An 11,667-nucleotide genomic window follows, 5' to 3' on the forward strand; every position below is an offset into this window, starting at 1 on the left:
GTAACAAGGGGGTGTATATTGTAGCGTCCCGGAAGAGTTAGTGCTGCAAGGGGTTCTGGGTATTTGTTCTGTTGTGTTTATGTTGTGTTACGGTGGGAATGTTCCCCCGAAATGTGTTTGTCATTCTTGTTTGGTGTGGGCTCACAGTGTGGCGCATATTTGTAACAGTGTTAAAGTTGTTTATACGGCCACCCTCAGTGTGACCTGTATGGCTGTTGACCAAGTATACCCTGCGTTCACTTGAGTGTGTGAAAAGCCGTAGATATTATGTGACTGGGCCGGCACGCAAAGGCAGTGCCTTTAAGGTTTATTGGCACTCTGTACTTCTCCCTACGTCCGTGTACACAGCGGCGTTTTAAAAAGTCATACATTTTACTTTTTGAAACAGATACCGATAATTTCAGATATTACATTTTAAAGCATTTACCGGCTGATAATATCGGCAGTCCGATACTATCGGACATCTCTAATAAAAACTAGAGATGTCCGATAATATCGGCCTGTGCTTTAAAATGTAATATCGTAATTTATCGGTATCGTTTTTTTTATTCTCGGTATCGTTTTTTTTATTCTCGGTATCGTTTTTATTTTTATTTTATTTTTATTTTTTTATTACATCAACATAAAAAACACAAGATACACTTACAATTAGTGCACCAACCCAAAAAACCTCCCTCCCCCATTCACACTCATTCACACAAAAGGGTTGTTTCTTTCTGTTATTAATATTCTGGTTCCTACATTATATATCAATGTATATCAATACAGTTTGCAAGGGATACAGTCCGTAAGCACACATGATTGTGCGTGCTGCTGGTCCACTAATAGTACTAACCTTTAACAGTTAATTTTACTCATTTTCATTAATTACTAGTTTTTATATAACTGTTTTTATATTGTTTTACTTTCTTTTTTATTCAAGATTTTTTTTTTAATTTGTTTATCTTATTTTATTTTATTTTTTCTTTTAAAAAGGACCTTATCTTCACCATACCTGGTTGTCCAAATTAGGCATAATAATGTGTTAATTCCACGACTGTATATATCGGTATCGGTTGATATCGGTATCGGTTGATATCGGTATCGGTAATTAAAGAGTTGGACAATATTGGAATATCGGATATCGGCAAAAAGCCATTATCGGACATCCCTAATAAAAACCTAAAAGACTGACAGTATTGCAGTAAATCACACTCTTCACTTTCTTTAAATTTGCACAGAAGACAATAATTTCCACAGAACTCAATCAATGTGCAGTGTCTCATGCAGCATTTTAAGTCTTTATTATACTCCTCTTTGTTTTACGTTGGGTCGAGTGGGAGGAGTCGCAGCCTCGCTTTACCGTGTACTTCTTGTCGGGATACTTTCCGCCCCGGTATAAACTATTTGCATTCCGGACAGAATTGCTATTGCGACATCCAGTGGACACACTTAGAACAGCAGTTTCCTTTATTTAACCCTTGTGTGGTGTTCGGGTCTGTGGGACCCGTTTTCATTTTTTATTAAAAGAAAAATGATACAATTAATTAATTTTTCAAACTGAGACTCACTGACTTTGGCTCATTTTCTGTGAAGAACATATATCAGAATACATATTTAATGACCACACACCATACACCCCCCCCCTACACATTTCTATTACATATAAGATGTCCAAGTCCACTTGACCCGGGCCTAATAGAAGTGTGGAAATTGATCTTCTGTGTAACACACACACACACACACACACACACACACACACACACACACACACACACACACAGCAGGCCTAGACAGGAGGAGGACAGAGTGTAGGTACACAGAACATCAGAGGGTCAAATGTGCGAGAAAATGAGAGCAGACAGTGTTGACAAACAATGTTGCAACCTTGTGTGGGAACCGCAGGTGCAGAAACACAAAAAAAAGAATCCCTGTAGGATGCAGAAACTGGCAGAGAAATTTTCCGTGCAACGTTCATATTGTTGTTACTCAGCCAGCGTTTGTGGGTCTATTGCAGTGTTTTTCAACCTTTTTTGAGCCGAGGCACATTTTTTGCGTTGAAAAAATGCGGAGGCACACCACCAGCAGAAATCATTAAAAAACGAAACTCAGTTGACAGTAAAAAGTCGTTGTCGCAATTGTTGGATATGATAGGCTCCAGCACACCCCGCGACCTCAAAGGGGACGGGTGGTAGAGAATGGATGGATGGATGGACTTCAAACCATAACCAAGCATGCATCACTATAGCTCTTGTCTCAAAGTAGGTGTACTGTCACCACCTGTCACATCACGCCCTGACTTACTTTGAGTTTTTTGCTGTTTTCCTGTGTGTAGTGTTTTAGTTCTTGTCTTGCGCTCTTATTTTAATGGCTTTTCCTCTTTTTTTGGTATTTTCCTGTAGCAGTTTCATGTCTTCCTTTGAGCGATATTTCCCGCATCTACTTTGTTTTAGCAATCAAGAAGATTTTAGTTATTTTTATCCTTCTTTGTGGGGACATTTTTGATTGTCATGTCATGTCCGGATGTACATTGTGGACGCCGTCTTTGCTCCACAGTAAGTCTTTGCTGTCGTCCAGCATTCTGTTGTTGTTTACTTTGCAGCCAGTTCAGTTTTAGTTTCGTTCTTCGTAGCCTTCCCTAAGCTTCAATGCCTTTTCTTAGGGGCACTCACCTTTTGTTTATTTTTGGTTTAAGCATTAAATAAATTTTTACCTGCACACTGCTTCCCGCTGTATCCGACATCTACAAAGCAATTAGCTACCGGCCGCCACCTACTGATATGGAAGAGTATTACACAGTTACTCTGCTGAGCTCTAGACAGCACCGACACTCAACAACAACACATCATTTGCAGACTATAATTACTGGTTTGCAAAAAATATTTTTTTTACCCCAAATAGGTGAATTAGATCATCTCCCACGGCACACCAGACTGTATCTCACGGCACACTAGTGGTTGAAAAACACTGGTGTAATGGACCCGTTGCATTTTGTGGCTTTTAATGCCTCACAATGGGGGGCGGTATAGCTCGGTTGGTAGAGTGGCCGTGCCAGCAACTTGAGGGTTCCAGGTTCGATCCCAGCTTCTGCCATCCTAGTCACTGCCGTTGTGTCCTTGGGCAAGACACTTTACCCACCTGCTCCCAGTGCCACCCACACTGGTTTAAATGTAACTTAGATTTTGGGTTCCACTATGTAAAAGCGCTTTGAGTCACTAGAGAAAAGCGCTATATAAATATAATTCACTTCACTTCACAATCAAACACTTTTATGTTAAAATACTGAAGATGTTTATTGGGATAAGGTAAACATCTGTTCGGTATTTTAACATAAAAGTGACTTTTAATGCCTCACAATCAAACACTTGTATGTTAAAATACTGAAGATGTTTATTGGGATAAGGTAAACATCTGTTCAGAATTTTGCATTTTGTGGCTTTTAATGCCTCACACTCAAACACTTTTATGTTAAAATACTGAACATATGTTTATTGGGATAAGGTAAACATCTGTTCGGTATTTTAACATAAAAGTGTTTGATTGTGAGGCCTTAAAAGCCACAAAATGCAATGGGTCCATCAGACCCACAAACGCTGGCTGAGTAACAACAATATGAACATTACACAAGGGTTAAAAATGCAGCTCAATTTTACACTTAGCAAAGTCATCTCGTGGGCCTGATACGGCCCACGGGCCGCATGTTGGACATCCCTGGACTAGAGTGTACTATGCAACAAGTGACGTGGAGAAAATGATGCATAAGTGACTTTTCTGTAAACCACTTCTAATAACACTGTTATTATTGACCAATATCTCCTCCTCCCTGCTCTCCATTGTCAAACATGTCCCGATCCTCCTTATGTTAAATGGGTGTCATTTTTTTCCTCGGTCCTCTTCCCCAGGCCGGCCAAGTGATGTGTCGCAGGATGGTGTGCGACTGCGACAACCCCAGCGCCGACCTCTTCTGCTGCCCCGAGTGCGACCCTCGGCTGAGCAGCCAGTGTCTGCACCAGAACGGCGCTCTGACCTATGGCAGCGGCGACACGTGGGTGGAGAACTGTCAGCAGTGCCAGTGCCTGGTAAGTGAAGGACCACATGGTCATTTCTATTGCACAACACAACCACTGGAACAAAAGCATTTGACACAATTAATCACAATATCTTCATGAACAAATTAGAACCATGAGAGTGTCGGTCTTAAACTGGGTAAGAAGCTTTTTGACCAACAGGAAGCGATAGCTTAGGCCGGGCGTCGGCAACCCAAAACGTTGAATGAGCCATATTGGACCAAAAATACAAAAAATAAATAAATGAAAAGCCTAAGTCTATAAGTCTTATAATGAAGGCAACACATGAAGTAAATGTCAATATTAGCTATAATAGCCTACTATCAAAATGACTATTTGTCGCAGGCTGAAGCAAATCTTTGTTGACAGAAATGTAGAAATGTAATTGTGGAAGTCGTTTCCTTGCAGTCCCACTGTCAGACACGGCGGCACAGGAGTCCAGCGTGCAGGGTTAACAAGCTTTTTCATGATCGTATGGTTTTTTTATGCAAAGTTTTCTCCAGACTTTTCAGTCTCACCAATGCTCCTCCTCCTGTTGTTCCTGACCGCTACTGTTAAAGACAACAGGTGATTAGACAACTCGTACCACCTGGGAAATCTAATCACCTGCCAGCTGTGTCTCGCCGTCAGCACTGCCACGCCCCCGTCTGATGGTGCTCTGTCTTCAGCACCATGGACAGAGGCGGTGACCTTTTCTCCTGCAGGCGCGCTGATCACACTCTCCCCCTAACAGTAATATTTATTCTACACATTTGTACAACATTAGAAACCATTAGTAAATCAGAGGCTACTCAGAAAGTGTGATAACTCCTGGAAATTAATGTCTTTTAATGGCCAAAGGTTATATTATATTATATTGCCAAAATTATTTGGCCACCTGCCTTGACTCACATATGAAATTGAAGTGCCATCCCATTCCTAACCCAAAGGGTTCAAATATGATGTCGGTCCACTTTTTGCAGCTAATACAGCTTCAAATCTTCTGGGAAGGCTGTCCACAAGGTTGCGGTTTGTGTTTATAGAAATTTTCGACCTTTCTTCATAAAGTGCATTGGTGAGGTCACACACACACAAAACCATCAGCCCGGAAGTTGGGTCTTGGGCGCAGTTGGGTGTTCCAACAGGACAATGACCCCAAACACACGTCAAAAGTGGTAAAGGAATGGCTAAATCAGGCTAGAATTAAGGTTAAGTCCTGACTTTACGTGTGGACAATGCTGAAGAAACAAGTCCATGTCAGAAAACCAACACATTTAGCTGAACTGCACCAATTTTGTCAAGAGGAGTGGTCAAAAATTACACCAGAAGCTTGTGGATGGCTACCAAAAGTGCCTTATTGCAGTGAAACTTGCCAAATATTAACATTGCTGTATGTATACTTTTGACCCAGCAGCTCACATTTTCAGTAGACCCATAATAAATTCATAAAAGAACCAAACTTCATGAATGTTTTTTGTGATGTATGTGCTCCAATCACTCTATCACAAAAAATAAGAGTTGTAGAAATTATTGGAAACTCAAGACAGCTATGACATTATGTTCTTTACAAGTGTATGTAAACTTTTGACCACGACTGTATATATATGTGTGTGTGTGTGTGTGTGTGTGTGTATATATATATATATATATATATATATATATATATATATATATATATATATATATATATATATATATCTGCGATGAGGTGGCGACTTGTCCAGGGTGTACCCCGCCTACCGTCCAAATGCAGCTGAGATAGGCTCCAGCGACAGCCCCCCCCCCCCCCCCCCCCCCAACCCCCCACCCCCCCCCCCCCCCCGCGACCCCAAAAGGGACAAGCAATAGAAAATGGATGGATGGATATATACAGTATATATATATATATATATATTAGAGATGTCCGATAATATCGGACTGCCGATATTATCGGCAGATAAATGTGAATGCAACTCATACTTGGTCAACAACCATACAGGTCACACTGAGGGTGGCCGTATAAACAACTTTAACACTGTTACAAATATGTGCCACACTGTGAACCCACACCAAACAAGAATGACAAACACATTTCGGGAGAACATCCACACCCTTGATCACCCCCTGGGAGGTGAGGGGAGCAGTGGGCAGCTGCGGTGACCATGCCCGGGAATCATTTTTGGTGATTTAACCCCCAATTCTAACCCTTGATGCTGAGTGCCAAGTTGGATGGGTCCCATTTTTATAGTCTTTGGTATGATTCGGCCGGGGTTTGAACTCCCAACCTACCGATCTCAGGGCGGACACTCTAACCACTAGGCCAATGAGTAGGTTTCACAAGGTTCTCACACACTGTTGCTGCTATTTTGGCCCATTCCTCCATGCAGATCTGCTCTAGATCAGTGATGTTTTGGGGCTGTCGCTGGGAAACACGGACTTTCAACTCCCTCCAAAGATGTTTTGCCCCATTGTATATACAGTATATATAACTAGTGTCATCAAGCAGCCCCTTAAATCATCAACAAGAGAGAAGAAATACAACCATAGGGAAAAAAATTACTTAAAACATTTGCATGTACATACACGGTTTAAGACCTTACAGTAGCATATCAGTACGTGGAGTTAAATGATGGAATTAAGTAAAACAACGCACTAATTTATATGATCCAGTTTTAGAAACTGTTCAAACTCAGTGTTTACAAATACAAATTCTGACAATATTATTATTATAACTTATAAACAACTGTTTTGTTCATGACAATGTTGATAATTTTGTAATTGATTTAGTTAGTGTTACAAATTTAGTGCAGAAAGTGAACAGTTTGCCACTTTTCAAACAATGGGAAACTGAAAACATGTGCTGCACCCTATTGTGTCACCGCATGCATGTTTGAAATCAATCAAAACCACAACCGATGTTGTCCTAGCAATCTGGAGCAAACTGCTTAGTCTGTTGGGTTCTGTCGGTCTTGGACCCCAGGATGCAGAGACGGCAGGCAGGTAAACATGACTTGAATGTCACAAACAGAGTAGGAATATCGCACCTGGGATCAGCAGCACCAGCAACACAACACGTTGCAATGTTCTAGAACATAAAGAAGCCTGATTGGCAATCTGGAAGAGGTGAGGGAGAAAACGCTAGGGCCAGAAGAGGCAAACAGGAAGTAAAAGAAAATAAGAACACTTATTACAGATATAAGGAAAAATACAAAATAAAGTCAGGCCTGACATGACAGTATTAATAGTTCATTGTAAACAATGAAGTGTGCCGCCATTATGTGAATTTATTTTGACAACAACTACATCATCAGGAGGTTGCCTACAGCCACAGCTGTGAATTCAACATCTTTTGAAACTCGTTGGAGACTCAGTGGTTATTTGCTACAGTAGATAATAGCAGATGCATTGAATAATAGATTTATTGAATAGCTGTGTCAATTGAAGGTTTGCGGTAATCCACGCTGCTGCTTTAATGCCACACTGCAAGAAAAGCTCTGAATCAACAAGAGGATCTTCGTCTTTGTGGAAATGCTCGCGTGGGAGAAAGGTGGCAAAGTGAATGGCCAGGAGGAGAACATTTCTCCAGCAGAGTGAAGAGGGAAAGTCATTAGTGGAATGTTAAAAGAATTCCAATGAACTTTGTCGTCTGCTTTGATGGAGCCTAACATTTGTTCTGAAGGACTCTGGAAAGTGTGTGTGTGTGTGTGTGTGTGTGTGTGTGTGTGTGTGTGTGTGTGTGTGTGTGTGTGTGTGTGTGTGTGTGTGTGTGTGTGTGTGTGTGTGTGTGTGTGTGTGTGTGTGTGTGTAGGTGGGTGGGTGGGTGGAACTTGCTATTTGTCTAATGAATCTTCCACACAGAAAAACGTATGCAGTGTTTTCTTTGCGCCTCGTTTCACCTTCTTCTGTTGTTCAAACAGTGCAGAGGCAGCTCATAAGCCTTTTCATATAAACTGTGCGCCACTACATGTCACCATGGGAGTACGATGCAGCCACCCTACACACACACACACACACACACACACTTTATGCGTCTGGTCAGTGATGCATTAACATGGATGTACATGTACACTGCACTTTTTCAAAAGGCTGTTTTTGTCCCCGACACTTTTTCAAAAGGCTATTTTTGTCCCCTGCACTTTTTCAAAAGGCAGTTTTTGTCCCCTGCACTTTTTCAAAAGGCAGTTTTTGTCCCCTGCACTTTTTCAAAAAAACTGCTTTTCTCCCCTGCACTTTTTCAAAAGGCAGTTTTTGTCCCCTGCACTTTTTCAAAAGACTGCTTTTGTCCCCTGTACTTTTCAAAAAACAGTTTTTGTCCCCTGCACTTTAAAAAAAACTACTTTTTGTCCCCTGCACTTTTTCAAAAGACTGTTTTTGTCCCCTGCACAGTTTAAAAAAAACTGTTTTTGTCCACTGCACTTTTTCAAAAAAACAGTTTTTGTCCCCTGCACTTTTCAAAAAACAGTTTTTGTCCACTGCACTTTAAAAAAAAAAAAAAAGTTTTTGACCCCTGCACTTTTTTTAAAAAAAAAACAGTTTTTGTCCCCTGCACTTTTTCAAAAGACTGTTTTTTTCCCTGCACTTTATCAAAAGGCAGTTTTTGTCCCCTGCACTTTTTCAAAAGACTGTTTTTGTCCCCGACACTTTTTCAAAAGGCAGTTTTTGTCCCCTGCACTTTTTCAAAAGGCAGTTTTTGTCCCCTGCACTTTTTCAAAAAAACTGCTTTTCTCCCCTGCACTTTTTCAAAAGGCAGTTTTTGTCCCCTGCACTTTTTCAAAAGACTGTTTTTCTCCCCTGCACTTTTTCAAAAGGCAGTTTTTGTCCTCTGCACTTTTTCAAAAGACTGCTTTTGTCCCCTGCACTTTTTCAAAAGGCAGTTTTTGTCCTCTGCACTTTTTCAAAAGACTGCTTATGTCCCCTGCACTTTTTCAAAAGGCAGTTTTCCTCCCCTGCACTTTTTCAAAAGGCAGTTTTTGTCCCCTGCACTTTTTCAAAAGGCAGTTTTTGTCCTCTGCACTTTTTTAAAAGACTGCTTTTGTCCCCTGCACTTTTTCAAAAGGCAGTTTTTCTCCCCTGCTCTTTTTCAAAAGGCAGTTTTTCTCCCCTGTTTTTTTTTTCAAAAGGCAGTTTTTGTCCCCTCCACTTTTTCAAAAGACTTTTTCTCCCCTGCACTTTTTCAAAAGGCAGTTTTTCTCCCCTGCACTTTTTCAAAAGGCAGTTTTTCTCCACTGCACTTTTTCAAAAGGCAGTTTTTCTCCACTGCACTTTTTCAAAAGGCAGTTTTTGTCCCCTCCACTTTTTCAAAATACTTTTTCTCCCCTGCACTTTTTCAAAAGGCAGTTTTTGTCCCCTGCACTTTTTCAAAAAACTGCTTTTTTCCTCTGCACTTTTTCAAAAGGCAGTTTTTGTCCTCTGCACTTTTTCAAAAGACTGCTTTTGTCCCCTGCACTTTTTCATAAGGCAGTTTTTCTCCCCTGCACTTTTTCAAAAGGCAGTTTTTGTCCCCTGTACTTTTCAAAAAACAGTTTTTGTCCCCTGCACTTTAAAAAAAAAGCCACGGGACGGGTCTTGCCCCCCCTGCTGTTTGTACTGTACACAAATGACTGTCAGAGCACACTTCAGTCAAGGTCCATCATTAAGTTTGCCGACGACTCGGTCATAGTCAGCCTCCTGCAGGGCAAAGAGTCAGACCACGGTCATGTTCTGGAGAACTTCATCAAATGGTGCGATGATTCGTACATAGAGCCTAATGGCAATAAAACGAAGGAGATGTTCATTGACTTTCGCCGTGATCCCCCTGCCAAAACACCCATTCTCATTAATGGCTCTGCTGTTGAGATAGTCAGTGAATACAAGTATCTAGGTACAATTTTAGACAATAAATTGACCTTTGATGCCAACACTGACCGTATTTGCAAGAAGGCCAATGAGAGGCTGTTTTTCTTGAGGAAACTGAGGGGCTTTCAGGTTGATAGGACACTGATGAGGATGTTCTATTCATCTTGTATCGAGTCTATTTTTTAACTTATTCTATCACTTCCTGGTTTGGTAACCTCAGTGTGGCCAATAAAAACAGACTAGGTGGTATAATCAAGGTGTGCCAAAAGACCATAGGCACTACCTTGAACCCCCTGAACCAGATCTATCAGGCCAGAGTCATCCAGAAGGACAAAGGCCATTCTGGTCAACCCTCAGCACCCTCTCTTCTCAGAGTTTAGACTCTTGTCCTCAGGATGCAGGTACGCCCCTACTAATAGGAAGGCTAAAAACAACAGATACACAAGATCCTTTGTTCCCTCAGCTGTTGACTTTATAAATGAGTTTCTTAAACAAGCTGAGCTGCTCTGCACAGTCACTTTAGTGGGAAGCGACGTGTGGTGATTAGTTTTTATTGTATTACAAATGTTTTTTTAGTTTTTAGCTCAATGCCTTCATGATGGTTTGTATGTTGTATGTATTTTATGTATTTTGCACCTTGTTTTTACTGTTGTACCTTGTTTTTAATGACTGCTGCTGCAAACCAAATTGCCCCTCAGGGACAATAAAGATTTTCTAAGTCTAAGTCTAAGTTCGTAGAAAAATAAATATCTTTGTCAAAATATTTTAGTGAGTACATCTCTTTCAAAGTATATTAAGTGGGATTTTTCAGAAAAACAAATATATACAGTAACACAAAAACAACCTGTCTCTGTGATCACTATAGGTGTATAAATAATAATATAGTATTAAATAAAATCAGTCCCTTGGGCACAAAACTGAAAATAATACAGCTCTCCAAAAAGTGCACTTCTGCTGCTATTGGAACATACTAACTACACACACCATGACACTAAGAACACCACAGTCATCAATCAACAATTCTTCCCCCCTTACATGAGAGCGAAGCCTGGCAATAATTGCATAATGCCTGTTCTGCCCTCACTATACGTTTTGAGGTTATACAGCTTGGCAGACATCTAACAAACAATCCAAAGCAGATTAATCCATTTAGGCTCTTTATTGTTGTTGATCTCGCTTTGTCTTTTCCTATCTTTACTTTTGTTTTGCACTGGACTGTTTTTTTATTTTTTTTTAACTGAAATACACACAATGACAAATGTATAAGCTATGTGATTCAATTAACTTACTGACATGTAATACACAATATGTAAATATTAGCTTCACACAAATATACAGTACTATCATCAAACAAATACTTCTGAGTGTTGAAACTATTTCGATGGTGGAAATATACAACTGGCAGCCATTTTAAGTCCTCAAAACATCCATTGAAACAGTGCACAAAAATAGTTTTTCAATAAACATCTTAGTATCAAACTTAACCACTTTCCACCTTAATATTGAGTTACATAAACAAGTTAAACAGTTTACTTACAGACTTATCTTTTCCAAGGCTTGTAAGAGCTAACACAACTTGTCTACTTCTCAATTGTCTCAACACGGAAGTGCCCAAACTAATGACTTGTAGTATTTTCATATCGCCACAAGGTGTCAGTAAGAGTCTACAATCAAATGGGCATAACATTGCAGGTCCCACAGGGCATTTCCTGTACGTGGGAAGGGATTCGTTCCCAGGGATTCGAATAAAGAACCAACTCTTTCTTTACTATAGTGGCCTCGATAACGGGAACCGGCTCTCAAAAAGGGATTTGAGTCCATGGAATCG

At 40.4% G+C, this 11,667-nt stretch overlaps 1 protein-coding gene across 2 annotated transcripts in view; it reads left to right on the plus strand.

Annotated features, from left to right (window-relative positions):
* nell2a (neural EGFL like 2a) overlaps positions 1 to 11,667 on the plus strand; it is a 389,930-nt gene that overhangs the window by 358,029 nt on the left and 20,234 nt on the right. For both annotated transcript variants that reach the window (XM_061969587.2, XM_061969588.2), the window contains one exon: positions 3,882 to 4,058. In XM_061969587.2, the coding sequence (XP_061825571.2) occupies positions 3,882 to 4,058 (177 nt within the window). The remainder of the gene's footprint in view (positions 1 to 3,881; positions 4,059 to 11,667) is intronic.

The sequence above is a fragment of the Nerophis lumbriciformis genome, linkage group LG10, assembly GCF_033978685.3.
Source record: "Nerophis lumbriciformis linkage group LG10, RoL_Nlum_v2.1, whole genome shotgun sequence".
NCBI lineage: Eukaryota > Metazoa > Chordata > Actinopteri > Syngnathiformes > Syngnathidae > Nerophis > Nerophis lumbriciformis.